The 16216-nt window shown below is 38.1% G+C and overlaps 1 protein-coding gene across 20 annotated transcripts in view; it reads right to left on the bottom strand.

The window, feature by feature from the left end:
- PLXNB2 (plexin B2) overlaps positions 1–16216 on the bottom strand; it is a 398614-nt gene that overhangs the window by 44850 nt on the left and 337548 nt on the right. For all 20 annotated transcript variants that reach the window (XM_087874217.1, XM_087874206.1, XM_087874218.1 and 17 more), the window contains 3 exons: positions 6175–6311; positions 2065–2235; positions 555–690 (listed from right to left, as the gene is read on the bottom strand). In XM_087874217.1, coding sequence (XP_087730343.1) covers positions 555–690; positions 2065–2235; positions 6175–6311 — 444 coding nt within the window. The remainder of the gene's footprint in view (positions 1–554; positions 691–2064; positions 2236–6174; positions 6312–16216) is intronic.

Below are 16216 nucleotides of genomic sequence, written 5' to 3'. Positions count from 1 at the left end.
GCACAAAAGGACTACCCAGAGGGCTGAAAAAAGTGATTTCTGACTGGTCCTCACACTTTTGACCGGTCTTCGCACTTATGAGTGGTCATCATTTATGCCCATTATAGCATTCTTAACAACAAATCAGCTGAGAGTCGGGAGCCGATCTAAGCAAGGGCTAATTAGCCTATGCTGAAGCTCCACGGACCAATAAAATTACAAAAAAACACCGAACCCTTTGTTAAATTGCTGGTTCGCCCGCCCCTCGCCCACCACTATTTATTGGCAATAAATAGTGGTGCGGAGGGGTGGGGCAAGGGGCGGGGCGAGCCAGCAATTTAACAAAGGGTTCGACCGAACCCCCTAGAACCGGCAGAATCCCACCACTGCTCAAGGTTGACTAAGCTTTCCAACCTTCCAAGGTTGGTAAAATGAGGACTCAGATTGTTGGGGGCAATATGCTGACATTGTAAAGTACTCAGAGTGGTGTAAAGTACTATTGAGTGGTGTATAAATCTAAGTGCTTTGCTTATTCCAAAGCTAGACAGTATTTTGAAACAAAGGATAAGTAATACCTTTTGATGCCTCTCTATTTGTCTCCTCCTCCTCCTCCTTGATGATATATCTGTAAAAGGCTTGAATTTAAGTTCCACAGAGAACTTCTGAATGATATCAAACCCAGCACCAAGTACAGTAATATTTCGTCCTCCACTAAAATACACAAAATTAGAAATCACATAATATATGTTTTCTGATTTTAGACAGGGATTTGAAAATACCTATCTTGCTTTTATTCTACACTGAATCTTGTTTGTAGATAACAGAAGAGTATCATTAAATGTAGTCTTAGTTTTTAGGTATGTTATTTTATCACACATATTTCTTTTTTAAAAAAATCTGAGCCACCAAGAGCATGATGGCATTTTCCAAATAATGGTATGCCAGCTTTTTGCTCTTTTTCTTGTGACAGAAACTCAGTAATATAACTAAAAGATAAATTATGACCGTTTCTTCCCCCGCATATATCATAACCTGATTTACTATGTTTATTAGTTGCTTGTGTTACTACATATCACCATTGATAAAACAAGCAGATATTCTGTCAAGAAACTAAAAAAACCACATAGCTATAGATCAGTGTTTCTCAATCTTGGCCGTTGGACGATGTGTGGACTTCAACTCCAACTTCAGCTCTGCTGGCTGGGGAATTCTGGGAGTTGAAGTCCACACATCGTCCAGCGGCCAAGATTGAGAAACACTGCTATAAATGCATGGCGTAGAATCCAACTAATTGGGAAGACACTAATATGACACATTAACTTTGGTCTGTGATTGCATTCATGTCCCTGCTTCTCAGTTGCTCTTGGTCTGCATTGTTTTTCTTATGCTATCCAGAAACAACCCAGAGTCTCACTAATTAGAAAAATAAAACTGTGAAGCAGAAAATTTAAAACAGTCTGGTAAACCTTATGGACAAGGTATATTTCTTAAATGAATTAACTTCAACTATATAGTTAACATCAAGATTTTTTTGATTTTCACCCATATTTCTGTGTTTGTCTCCAGATATAACTGATAAAAATTCAAGAACAGTGTTTCTCAGCTTTAGCAAAAATGTGTGGAGCTCAACTCCCAGAATTCCCCCATGCTGGCTGAGGAATTCTGGGAGTTGAAATACACACATATTAGAATTGCCAATGCTGAGTGGGCACTGCGCTAAACTGAACTGGTATTAAGCATAAACAGAACTGAACCGTATAGGCCAATGTTTAACACAGTTTAAACAGCTTCCTATATTAAAGATCACATTGAATGTTTTCCTTTAATTTTGTAAATCAGTAATTTTGCTTTTTTCAGATAAAGTAAGCAGTCACACAAGCGCTTGATAATTTTTTCATTAATTCTTAAATGGATGAAAACATTTACCTTCCCTGAAGGTGATGACTTTTATTTTAGAAGAAAGATACAATTATGTTACATTTATTATGACTGCCGAGACCTAAAATAGTAGTTATCTAATAATTACACTGGGAAAAAAACCTCATTAAACCTGAACATATCTTTAAAACAGAACCATTTTATTACCTGCGAATGCTGACTTCAGGGGTGATCTTGCTAACAGTAGGGTTTTCACTATAGGTAAATTGTACATTTTGTATTTCTTTTTTGGTGTTTCCATGCTGTAAGGTTACAGACACAGGCCCCTTCTTGCTGTTTGGTCCAGTAACACAAACGATTTCTTGCCCAAATGAGATACTATTTAAGAGTAGAGGAAAGGGAAAAACAACAACAATAAAACAACTTTTTTTTTATCAAGTTCACTAAGACATCTAACTAACCTATTTTGGGTTTCACATCTAGATAAAGGAAAGGAGGAGTTTCAAAGAGAAAGGATTAGGAAAATCAGTTGCCTGAGAAACCACCTTCACCACCCAAACAGGTGTCCTATTGTGGGGGAAGAGAACACAGCAGTACTCTTCAATTTATTTCTGCTTTCCGGATATTTGCTTCAGTCCAATTTAGCCTGGGATTTAGCCTTACTATTAGATTACCGTAATTTTGCTCAGTGTGAAAGGGAGAGGATTAAAAATAAATGCTTCTTTTTTAGTTAGGAAAAGATATTATCAATTAAGAATGGGTGAGCATTAATGATGTGTACAAGTTTCCACTCTGGCTTTTGCATACCTAAACCATTTTCCTTACAAATACCTAAAGAAGTGATTTATGATTCTACGATCAGCAAGCTTTTTCAATAAGACTAGGTTATCTTTTTTTTTTTAAAAAAAAATGCCTGTATCATAGATAGAAGTTATGTTAACATAAATTTTGTTCAGTTTCACCATGAAACTGAATATGGTTTCATTTCATTTATCCATTCATTCATTTTTTTATACTGTTTCAATCTTATCTCTTCCCATTGAGGTGCTTGAGAATTGCCCTATCTATGGTCCTTTAGATGTTTCATGGGAAGCTGTCTTTTTTATACTACATGTATAATATATTACACTCAGTGGTGGGTTCCAAATTTTTTAACAACCGGTTCTCTGACTGGCTTTGGGGGGGATGTCATGTGACTGAGCGGGTGTGGCCAACCCTACATCACGTGTGTGGCTGGTACCTGTATGGGACAGGCAGGGTTGGGGAGGGAATCCAGGGGTTTCCGTTGGGGGGGGGAAAGAAAGATCCAACCTGTTTGTGTGTGTGTGTGTGTGTGTGTGTGTGTGTGTGTGTGCCTGTGTGAGCGAAAGACTGTGTCAAGCTAGACTGGGAAAGCTGGCTGAGAGAGGAAAAGAAGCTGGGTAAGCTGGACCCAGACGCTTCCCGGGTCCCCTCATCCCAGAAGCAACAACCTTGCACTCTCCCCTCTTTGCTAACCCCCTTCTTCGCACGGGATCATCCAGCAGTGGAGACGGAGAAGAGGACAACGGTGGCTGATAGCATTGAGGGGAGAATGTCACACAGAATTGGGAGCACACAGAAATGCCACCCCCTTCTCCCTCTCTGTCTCCATTGCTGGGCAATCCCGTGCGAAGAAGGGGGCTAGTGTGAGGTAGCTACTTCTGGAATGAGGGAACCTGGGACACGTCTGGGTTTGGCTCACCCAGCTTCTCTTCCTGATGCATCCAGCTTTTTTGGGCCGTTTTCAGGCCTTTTTTCAGGATGTTTTCTGGCTATTTTTTGGCCCAATTTTGGCCAGGAAAACGGCCTGAAAATGGCCCAAAAAGCAGCCTGTTTTGGGGGCCTTTTTGGGCTGTTTTCAGGCCATTTTTTGGGCTGATTTTGGCCAGAAAAATAGCCTGAAAACAGCCCAAAAATCGGCCTGAAAACTGCCAAACAGCCAAAAACTTCCAGAAAAATGGCCTGTTCTCGGGGCATTTTTCAGGCCATTTTCAGGCTGTTTTTTGGGCAATTTCTCAGCGCGATTTTGGCAGGGAAAATGGCCTAAAAAAACGGCCTGAAAAACTACCTGAAAAACAGGAGGGGGCGGGGCCAGCCAGTGGTCCAATTGGCCAGTTCTCCAAACCATGAAGAATCAGAACAACTGATTCGGGAGAACCGGTCCAAACCGGAAGCAGGCCATCTCTGATTACACTACATCATATTATACAGCACAATGTGACCTTGTGTCTTTTCTGCATGGGAAAATAAGTGTAAGAACGCTTACAAAATATTGTCTCCTTTTATGTCCGAACTGACCAGCCAGCTCATAAATGGTAAAGTCTCATTTAAGACATCAGTATAACAGAAGATACACCATGTTTGTTGACAACACTTTCTCGTTCATGGAAATGTTGCATGTGTAATGTGTGTAATATATATTATACATAATCTTTATGATAGCTTTTAAAGTTATATTTCCAAATTTAATCATTTCTATAGTTCTTTTGATTATAATGCCTCAACCTGGTGTGCATGTCTTCAATGTCAGCATTAACATCTGCTAACATAACCCATGCTTTGTTTTCAATTATAGTTTTTGAGGGTATTCTAATATTGCAACAATATTAGCACTCCAGATATGTGCACTTCAGAAAAAAATTACTAGACTGAGAATGTTCAGCCCTTCCTAACATCAAGCATGTAATAGGAATGTAGTATCAAGATTACCATCTAAGAAGTACCAAGTAGAAGAACTTAAAAATGAACCTAAACTGTTCCTGCATCACCCAGATGGAATACAAATGTGATAAATAGATAAAGCTTGATTCACTCATATTGCAAATATTCCTTAATTAAGGCTGAAGCACATGATTAATTACCACATTACTTGAGCAATACAAACCAACTAATTTTCAATGAAGGACAATTCAAGTATTCCACAGGCAGAGCATGACATATTAACCAAAGCAATTCTGTTCCCCTCCATCAAACTGGACTCTCTGAAGTGGATAATACCAATTTATTACTGAACTCTTCCAGACAACCCAAAATACCTCAAATTGTTGTACTGTTGAAAGTTATGTAGATAATACATTTTCCACCTCTAATTCATCAAGCAGTGATAAATATCTCCCCTGTTTATCACCCATTAGAAATAATTAGCTGTAACTTCCATCTTTCATTAATCCTGTATATTCACCTTACTGTCAAATGGCTTTATTGTGACTCATCACCCCTGCCATTTTTCAGACTTACACTATAAAAATGAGGCAAGAGTTGCATTTTAAAACTATTCTGTTTTGGTCTTGTTCTTGCCTGGAAATTTATAGATTAATGGTGGACCTATAAGCAACTAGAAAAACAACATGTCCATATATAAAGAGGCATTTTGATCTGTTACTGTTATGTAACAGGATTTAAAATGTTATCATGATCTAAATCTTGCACCTTCTGCATATGCAACAACCCAAAGGATAAGGCAAGGATCATGATGCCACACCATATTTTGATACTTTCTATTCTGGATGCCCTTTCTTTAAGGTGCTATTCCCCCAGTCCTGTTCATGTTGGCTCTTTAATAAATACGTGGAGCCCTCACACTTAATAATGGTAATGTATTTCAGGGAAGCTGTGATTGCTGCAGTTGCAAGGACTGGTCATAAATCTCATTCAGTATTATTGTAACTTCTAATGATCATTGAATGAGTAGTTGTTAAACGAGCATTACCCTCAAGATATTTTCATTAAGTTGGTACTTTCTAGATTTGGAATATTTTGTTCATATGCCTAGCTTACTTACATCAATGGCCAGTGGTTAGACATGCCAGGAGTATAGTTACTCCTAACCCTGTATTAATGCTGACTAGAATATTGAAAAACAAACACCATAAAATTAAATTAACAACAACAAAATGTCACTATCAAGATAACCAACTGTTCTCTTGACAGAATGTATGCTGGAATACGTGATACAAATGGCACAACAGTATATAAAACAGTAGGTGGGATGCAGTGGTGGAATTCAAAATTTTTAACTATGGGTTCTGTGGGCATGGCTTGGTGGGCGTGGCAGGGGAAAGATACTGTAAAATCTCCATTCCCTCCCCACTCCAGGAGAAGGTTACTGCAAAATCCCCATTTCTTCCCGATCAGCTGAGACTCGGGAGGCAGAAAATAGATAGGGGCGGGGCCAGTCAGTAGTTCTCCGAACTACTCAAAATTTCCGCTACCGGTTCTCCAGAACTGGTCAGAACCTGCTGAATACCACCTCTGGGGGATGGGATATTAAGAACAGTTCATGGATCTTATACTTACACTCTACAGGGTCCTTCATCAAGGTAAACACTAACATCTTGAATAGAACCTGTGGCTAAGTTTGTGCCACTGATAGTTAGAACTGTTCCTCCAGCTTGGGGACCTCTCAGAGGATTTATTCCTGTAGGTATAGGATCCTGTAAGTAGAAAGTCATAGATTAGTTAAATTCTGAATTTCTTCTGACAATACATTTTCCAAACATTGTAATAATACATTTTAAGTGTGCAAAACAGATCAGAGGGAAAAAACAACTCATTCTCAAGGTTGGACTACTATAAGCTGCTGCTGATATCAGGTTCCCAGGAATAATATAGTGGATAAGCTGCCCATTCAGTTCTTAAAAAAATTCTTTGAGAGCATACTTTTTTCATACTTTTTTCAGACTATTAATGCTTCTTGCAGCACATTCTTGGATATAATCACATCAGTGGCATGAACAGCAAAGCCCATCGTTTGAAAGGAACTGTGAAAGCAGTAGATAATTTTATCATGTGTAATAAGGAAACCCTGCCCACCTATCTCAAATCAGAACATTTGCTGATCTGGAAAGCAGCATTTAGGTGTGCACCTTAAAAGCAGGCCTGCACAGCATAACGTGTGACTTCCTGAACCAGATATAGCCTCTCCCCAGCTTGATAAAAACTTCCTGCCGAGAAATGCAGTGCAAAACTAATTATTTCCTAAACAAATAATGAGGTTCTGTGACCTTGCTGAATTGGCTGTAAGCTGATCTACTAACAGTTTTTTTAAAAAAACTGTAACCTACACATCTCCTGTGTCTGAATGAAAATGTCTTGTGCCAAAATATCATTGAAAATTTTGCTGCTCTAAGAAAGAAATAGTAAGAATGCAGTTTTTTTCCTTGTGATTCTTTCAAATTTTATAGTTTTGTTAGTTTAGGGCACAACAGAAATATAATAAGGCTCCAAATTCCCAGGATTTTACAGGTATATGAAAGTCTTTCCATGACACAACAGGAGAACGTACAATCATTAAAATTTAGACCCCTGGCAGCTCAATGCAGCAACCAAAGTTAAGAAGAGCAAGTCCCATTAAGTACATTGCAGTAAGCCAAATGTAAGTAAATGAGGGAAAGTGCCATAGACATTAATAGCTTCCTAGTCTGTGAAAGGCTTGCCAATGAAGCCAAAGTTAGGTAATATAGTTGACTTTGACTAATGGGTTAAACCTGTTTTAGTACAAAGAAGGGAACTAGACTGGAAAGTCAAAAAACTTTTAGAAAAAAATCAGGCAATTCTCAACTTAACAAGTATCTGTTTAGTGACCATGGGGATCCTGGGGATCACAAGATCACCATTTGTGATCTTCTGAGCTGGCTTCCAACAAGCAAAGACAATGGGAAGCCAGTTTTTCTGAATGACCACTTGATTCACTTAACAACTGTGGCAAAAAATCACTGTAAAATCAGATGTAACTCACTTAATATCCACCTTACTTAGCAATGGAAATTCTGATCTCAGTGTAAATCAAGGGCTATCTGTATTTGATTTTTTTAAAAATATTCCAATTATTTAATAGCAAAATACTTTAAGCATTTTATTCCAAAGTATGTTTGTTTAAATGCATTGGGAATGCTTCTACTGTATTGTTTTAAAAGCAACATATCAATAAGCACAAAAAAAGAGATGACTCCACAAAAATAAAACATTTATATTTGGTCTATTATGGATATCCTGTCATCTCTGATTGCTCAATTAATTGTTGTCATGAGTCTTCTCTTTGTAATGAAAGAAACATATCACATGATAATAATGTCAATTAAAACTTCAAAACAGGCGTGCCCTCTTATGGACTGCCTCAACTCAGGAACTCTGCAAATGAAAGCTTAGTAGTAGATGGTTTAGATGGATTTTTCTTAACAAAACTTAATGGCCTGGGCCTGATTTTACAAGGCATAAAACAAGTTTTGTAAGGCTAGGCTTGGTATTTATCAGCAGTTTGAGTACATTCATTATACACAGTGAAACCAAGTGCAACTGCCTATTGCTCTCTTACATAAATAGATATTACAAGTAGCCCTAGCTACAGAAACCTTAATGACTGCACAAAAAGATATTCTTATGAAACATGCCTTGGGAGCTTTATAGCATAGCAATTTATTGCCACACGTTTATTTCCTCTTAATTTAGAACTGAAATTGGCTGTTGAAACCTAGGCTCTTTATTGCAACTCTGCTGTAAAATTGTAGACCTGAGAATTGGGAAGGCTATGTGGGGAAACAAAAAGTGAATGGGACCAGGACAAAATGGAATTTGATTTTAAATTCATTAAATGAATTGAATATTGTCAATGTCACTTCTCTGGATTATTCTGTCATGATAAAAAAAATGCAGTAAGGTAGCAACTTTGGGAAGTGCTGGGGAGAAGACAGGCAGCTCTGTATTCTCAGCCCTGAAAACATTTAACAGCACCACAAACTGGGAATGCAGATACATGTAAAAACGGAGAGGAGATGGATTGATGGCTGGCACTGTATGGCCTGAAGAACAGCTGACTCTTACTGGTTCACAACAGCTGATGATATGGCTATGTTGGTCTGTCGTTTTTGTCTAAGGCAGATTTAAAGTAGAAGAAATGGCTCACAGGATTTTGGATCATCTGTGAGACTTAGAAGAATTAAAAAACACAATTTACATGTCAGAGGTGGTATTCAACAGGTTCTGACCAGTTCTGGAGAACCAGTAGCGGAAATTTTGAGTAGTTCCGAGAATCGGTAAATACCACCTCTGACTGGCCCTGCGCCCATCTATTCTCTGCCTCCTGAGTCCCAGCTGATTGGGAGGAAATGGGGATTTTGCAGTAACCTTCCCCTGGAGTGGGGAGGGAATGGAGATTTTACAGTATCTTTCTCCTGGAGTGGGGTGGGAATGGAGATTTTACAGTATCCTTCCCCTGCCATGCCCACCAAGCCATGCCACACCCACCAAGCCACGCCCATAGAACTGGTGGTAAAAATTTTTGAATCCCACCACTATTACATGTGGTCATTCTGGGTGATTAGTCATTTACTTTGCTACTGAAGACTGCAGTACTTTTATAAAATATTTTAAAATATTAATTGCATGTTATATGATATTTACTCTGACATGAGACAGTGACATTGTACAAAATATGTATTTCTATGACATCTCCATTTTTTTCTAAGAGATCCTGGAAGAAAAACGGAGAATGTTTTGAGGAGGAAACTATAATACATTCTGTGAGTAGAACGTATCTTCCTTTATATGAACTCTCAGACTAGAAAGATAGAACTGTTATTATGTCATTCTCTCATATTGGATGTTTTGTGATTCCATCATTATGGGGAAAATGGACGATTTCAGACCTATATATATATAATAGAATAGCCCAAAGCCCATACTCTGCTAGGAAGACGTTCCCTGAGGATGGGCTCCAGCACGAATCCGAAAGCTTGGAAAACTAAACCTCTGGTCCCAGTGACTGATCCAGATTAGATTCTGCAACTATTTCAGTGTAACAGATTATTTAAGGATTGGGACTTATCAGGTACACACAACCACTGTAGTTAGTATAGGTTTAATATGGTTAGAATATCTCTGTGCCAATCCAGTTGAAATGAATAGAAGCTGCTTGAAGACAGCACTCTCAACTTCTGAGAAAAGGAACATGTCTTGTGCACATAATTACATATATTGCATTTAAATAAATACTATGTCATCATAGAATATGAAGACTGATGCTGAAAAACACAGCTGGGATATTTTCTGTGAGGCTGAAATTCCTTTGGGGAGGCATTGTTCTGTAAGGAGAACACAGCTTTACTCCTAAGATAGAAAGCTTTGATGAGTAGTCAAGGGTACTGCATATATCGCAATTTCTTGATTTATGCATAGATACAATGGAGTGGAAATGTGACAAACTTTTTCATGTCTTGGTCAACAGAACCTATTTTAGAAACCTGGCTTCTAAAGACTACTAAGCCATGCAATATATATATAATTACTTGCATATACATGCAGAAATCAATTCAAGTATCAGCTTAGCCTTCTTGCTAGTTCACCAGCCAAATTAAACAGCATTTATTACATATATGAATGATATGTCTACCTAGCTTTATCATGAAAGTAAAGAAGTGGGGTTAAACTTATTAAAAAGAAAAACCCAATTTATAGTTGATTAAAAAAAGTTTAGATCAGGTGTGCCAAACTCGATTTCAGTGGGGGCTGCATCAAGGTTCTGTTTGACCTCGGGGTGGGGGGGTGAGGGAAGTGGTTGAGGTGGGCATGGCCAGTGTGGGTGTGGTCAGCTCAATGTCACTCATGTCGGAGGCACCTGTGGTGGCCAAGTGCTAAGGCAGGACTTCCCTCAGACCCTTCCTCCCTCTCATTATAATCTCCTTCCTTCCTTCCTTCTCTTCTTCTTCCGTCCCTCTTCATTCTTTCTTCTTCCTTGCCATCTTTTCTTATTTTTCCTTCCTTGCTCTCTTAAATAAATAATAAATAAATAATAACTTTATTGTCATTGTACGTGTATACACACTATACCCGTACAATGAAATTCACTTAACACCCAAAGGCCAGGTCCAACACACATAACAATCCCCAAACACCACCCCACCCACCACAAATTCCTCACCCCTAAACCACCTAAACACTCTTCCCATCTTTTTCTTTGTCTTTCCTCTTTCCCTTTCTCCTTTCCTGTCCCTTCTTGCGTGCTCAAATGCAAAAGGGGAAACATTTCTCCTTTTGTTTTGCTTTTAGTTTACTTTGATAGCCCTCTGCCAGTGAAAATGGAGACCGGGTATGTGCGCGCATCCCTCGGGCCCCATTTTTTGCAGCGATGGCCTCCTGCAGCCTTCTGCCAGTTAAAACAGGCCCTGTGTTCTCTGGCAGAGGGCTGCAGGAGGCCATTGCAGACAAAAATGGGGCTGGGGGGGGGGCGCACATGCCCCCCCAAGCTCTATTTTTGCTGGCAGAGGTACTGCAGACCTTGAGTTTGACACCCTTGGTTTAGATGATGGTTTAAAACCAATGATTAAAAAGAATCAAGGCCAGAAGTATGCTTCAGTGAATTTTAAAAAGTTAAAACAAAAAAAGTCAGTGTCATCCCTTCGAAAGAATAAAATCTTAAATAACTGAAACATTATTTTTCAGATGGGACACACAATAAAGTAATATAACGGATCAGAAAGCCTCAGCAGCACCTGTTAATTGAAAGCCTGATATTGGAAGTTTAAATGCTCACGGCCAGCTGTAATTGAACACAACTTTCCTACAAAGCACATTTTGTCTACACAAACCCCATGTGAAATAGGTTTTGTGGAGTGACAGTAACTAGTCTCAATTACCCAGCCAGCTTCATGATTGTATTGCGATTTAAAATCAGATCCCTTCAGTCTTTGCTCAGCCTTCTATTCAATGTATCAAATGCACAGCACAGCAAGCGCTCATTGATTTCAGTGGGGGAAACGGAATGTGTCTATAATTCTAGTCCTAAAATCAATTAGAGTTAAAATAATTGACTTTTTCATACCTTGGTTTTGCTCTTTTTTTGTTTCTGCGTTTTCTGTTTTAGCATGCATTTCAAACTCATGTACACAGTAACAAAAAACAGATGATAGAGGTCATACACACAGATTTAAATTTTGAAGATGCTTCTTTATACAAGAAAATGAGGCATGTACTTTCTTGTACTTTTAATATAATTATCCAGTGTTCAACAAAGCTGCCTCAGTACATCTAATGTTTTTTTTAAATAGGCCAATAAAGCAAGCCATAAACCTTTTTACTGCCATAAATTTAATGAAAGGTTCTTTTTAGAATCAAAGTATACATAGCCATGAGATTTGGAGTTTCTCAGTTTTGATTGTGGTAATGCTAAGAGACAGGTAATAGCTCCAACTTCACTGAAATATTTTTTTTCTACCTGAAAGTTCTCTCAAACAATGGATCTTTTTTACCTTTATCAGAGCCGTTTGGTGTACTGGTTAAGGTACCAGGTTAGAAACCAGGAAACTATGAGTTCTAGTCCTGTCTTAAGCACAAATCCAGTTCAGTAATCTGTGGCTAATCATGTACCTTGGCTCCAGAAAAAAGACAGTAGCAAAAACCAGTTCCAAAATTCTTGCCAAGAAAACAGCAGGAACTTGTCCAAGGCAGTTGCCAGGAGTCAAGACTGACTCAAAATATAAATAAATAAATACTTCAACACACAATAATTAAATGTACTTTGCATGCTTTACTACCATTCTTTTGAATTTTCAGCAAATGGAGGCCTGGACGAGATCTGCAGCAAAAGACTTTGCAAATGGAGGGAAGGCCTGAAACATCGAAGCTTTCCCTCCATTTGCAAAGCCTTTTGCCATCTTTGCAAAAAACCCAAAACGGAACTCCAGAGGGGTGGGGGGGGGTGCCCCTCCAGAGCTCCACTTTGGCACTCCGTTTTGGCAGGGGCGCCCCTCCAAAGCTCCATTTTGGGCTGCAAATTGCCCCTCTGCAACTCCATTTTGTGCTGCAAAGTGTTGGATGAGGCCTGCGTGCACTGAAACAGCTCCGGATGAGCAGGGGCGCACCTCCGAAGCTCCATTTTGCTCTTTTTAATTTAAATTGGTTGTTTTAATGATTTTTATGTATTTTTATTGTCTTATTATATGCCATCAGAGTCATTATCTGAGATAGGTGATTATACAAAATATAGATAAGTCTCGAATTACGACTACAATTGAGCCCACAATTTCTGTTGCTACATTTTGCACCATTTTACGACCTTCCTTGCCACAGTTATTAAGTGAATCCCTGCAGTCGTTAAGTTAGTAACACACGGTTGTTAAGTGAATCTGGCTTCCCCATTAACTTTGCTTATTAGAGGATTACAAAATGTGATTACGTGACCCCAGGACACTGCAAACTTTATAAATATAAGTCAGTTGCCAAGCATCTCAATTTTGATCATGTGACCATGGGGATGCTGCAATGGTCGTAAGTGTGAAAAACAGTCATCAGTCACTTTTTTCAGTGCTGTTGTAACTTTGAAAGATCACTAAATGAACCGTATTAAGTCGCAAACTACCTGTATATAATATGAATGGGAAGCTACTAAAAATACATAAATAAATGATAAATATTCACTCATTCACTTTCATTCATTTCTCCCATTCATTTATTCATTCATCCATTCCCATATTCTCGTAAGTCACATACAACCAAAACCCATGTAGAGAGAATATTTTTCTTGCTTTCATGGACTTCAAGAAATTCTGTTACAACTGTCTTTACTGAGAAGTATTGCTGAACAGTTACATTGTGGTATATGCTTTTAGCATAATAACAGGAACTGGCTTTATTTAAATTAAGGTTTAAATAAAGATTACTTCCTTGGTATGATTGTAACCATGTCTTTACCATGTCTGTGCATCATCTACAAATTATTTTACTTAATTCAATTTAAGCATTGCCTGATTCCAAACCAACTCTGGGCAGCTTACAAAACAATAAAAACCATAAAACACTATACAAGATAGGATTTGGTTGCTGTATAGAATCCAAATGCCCAAATGTTCAAGGTGTTATGAAATGCCAACAAGGTGGAACCCTTTCAGGGGGTATATCATTCCAGAGGGCAGGCTCTGCAACAGAGGAGGGATATTTTCTGGGTCCCAATAGATGGCACTGTTTAATTGAAGGAACTCAAGAGTACGCCAACTCTGCTTGGCATGTACTCAGCAGGCAGAAACCGTAGGAGATAGGTGGTCTCTCAAATAACCTACCCTTATATTATATATAAGTAAATTATATATATAAGTTGTAACTTATCAGGAATCTGCTGAAAATCAAGGAAGGATACTGATCTCTCTTTTGATTATTATATAAAAGAATATATGGTGCAGTCAGTGAAAGAACTTTGATTGTTCCTTACCCAAATATTTATGTAGAAATATGATGTTATTTCAGGTGCAGTTGTAATTAATTTTCTAAGAGTCCCCAAACATTTGAAATGCAATTCACATTTGAAATGTTGCTTTAGGAAATTTTTTTTTTGTTTTCTTTTGTTTACTTACTGAAGAACAGTAAGTATACTTATAATGAGGTTTCACAGATTAATTTAGGAGTGGCTGTAACTTTGCACTAATGCACAGTCTACTTCTTTGCACTAATGCACAGTCTAGTTCTGTGATGGGGGGAAGGGGGAATAGGGAGAGAGATAGGAAATCTCTATAAATAATGCATGTACTAACTAGTAAATTAATAATTATTGTGAGTGGAACAGGGGTTTATATCATTCTTTCAAACATAATAACTGAGAAAAATTTTTCTATAAACAACTCTTCATAATTTTAAGTCTTAGAGCATATCAAATACTGGATTTTTCTTTGCAGATATGCACACCCTATTTTTGTTAGAAAGTTACACAGTATAAAATCTGAACACTCTGAAAATCCTATAAAAGCATGAGAGAAAAAGTACCATCATGCTCATCTGGAGTCATTCCCAGTAAGCGATTGTTCCTTTTTATGAAGTAAAGTCAAGCTTAACTTCATAGCCACATATTGCTCCATACAGTTAAATAAAGGCAACTTTGACTCATCCTCCTCCATCTTCACCTCTTCCTCTTCTCTTTTAAGTCACTTATTGAACAATTAGTGAGGAATTAGATATGATCCTATACCAACCCCATTATCACAACACTGATATTATAGTTTCTATAACTTAAATGAGAAATTTAACTGTTTTGTCTTATGGTATGTCCTAAAACTATATTCCTAGTAAATCAAATGTATCTACAATGTATTCTAAACATCTATCACCAAGAGGAACTCAAAACAAGAAAGGAATTAGTTCCTCAGGATGTGACCTACAGTATGTGGATGAAGCTTTATATCCTTATTCCAAGTATGATTAAGTTTCATTCCCCTGTATGCAGAAAGGCTAGTGGGTGAATATATGCTATTAATTTCTTGGGCAGAGTGTATAGGAACACCTCCAGACATACACATCTCTTAACAGGAGGTTTACTAGACTGAGACTCAATTAGAATGTTTCTTAAGAGCCTCAGTCCTCTATTTGGAAGGACTATTGTTGAAAATTAAAGTTGTGAAATAATCACTGAAAAATAAGTAGAGAAAATGTTTTGTCCTTGCATGTACTTGTGGTATCAGAACGTATGGCCATCACCAAAGGGCAAAAGGTGTTGGTGGAGATAAGGGACTCAAAACAGCAGTGAGATAAGCCACCATCCTCCTCCTCATTGCTATCCAAGAATAAGTCACTATTCTTAGTTATCAAATATACCACCCCTTAGTTTCTATGCTTTTTTCCCCATCCTGCCCTGTTGCTGTTATCTCAACATCCACTTTCTCTTCTAGTCCTTTTCTAGAAGACTCTCTTTTACCTTTTCTCTATATCCTTTACCCATCCTTACCCTCAAGCCCCTTTTTTATCACAAATTGTCCCCCAAATAAATCATCTCCGATTTCCCGCCTCTCTACCTTCTTCCAAACTTCCTTCTCTCTTTATTTCCTAATATCAAGGAACCTAGAGCAAGGCTAGGCAACTCCGACCCCTTTATGACATGTGGATTTCAACTCTCAGAATTCCTGAGCATGGTTGGCTCAGGAATTCTGGATCTTGAGGCCCACAGGTCATAAAGGGGCCATAGCTGCCCACACCTGACCTAGAGAAATGAATTACCCCAGAATTTCCATATGACGTATAGTGACACAGTAGAATGACACAGCTAATGACACAGCAGAAGTCAAAGATGTTAGAAGGGTTTTACTTTGAAATGCTTCCGACTACAATTAAAACGGAAAATAAATAGGCAACATAGATAATTTGGAGAAATGAAGCAAACTAGATCAGTAAGATTGGTGACCATGATTGTTGAGATTGTTAAGGGACAGATTTGTGAATTATTGAAACAATGGAGTTCTAGCATTTTAAATATTATTAACTGCTGCTTCAAAAATGGAAAATAGTTTACTGGTTTCCCTCCAAAATTCAAGCAATAGTGTCCTTCACCTCTTGTTTCTAAATTAGAAGTTCTAGTTTGTATTTTCTT

Source organism: Pantherophis guttatus, chromosome 7 (genome assembly GCF_059756535.1).
Source record: "Pantherophis guttatus breed Tessera chromosome 7, ASM5975653v1, whole genome shotgun sequence".
In the NCBI taxonomy this organism is placed as follows: Eukaryota; Metazoa; Chordata; class Lepidosauria; order Squamata; family Colubridae; genus Pantherophis; species Pantherophis guttatus.
The sequence above is the reverse complement of the archived record's forward strand: the minus strand, read 5'-3'. Positions and strand labels throughout refer to the sequence as shown.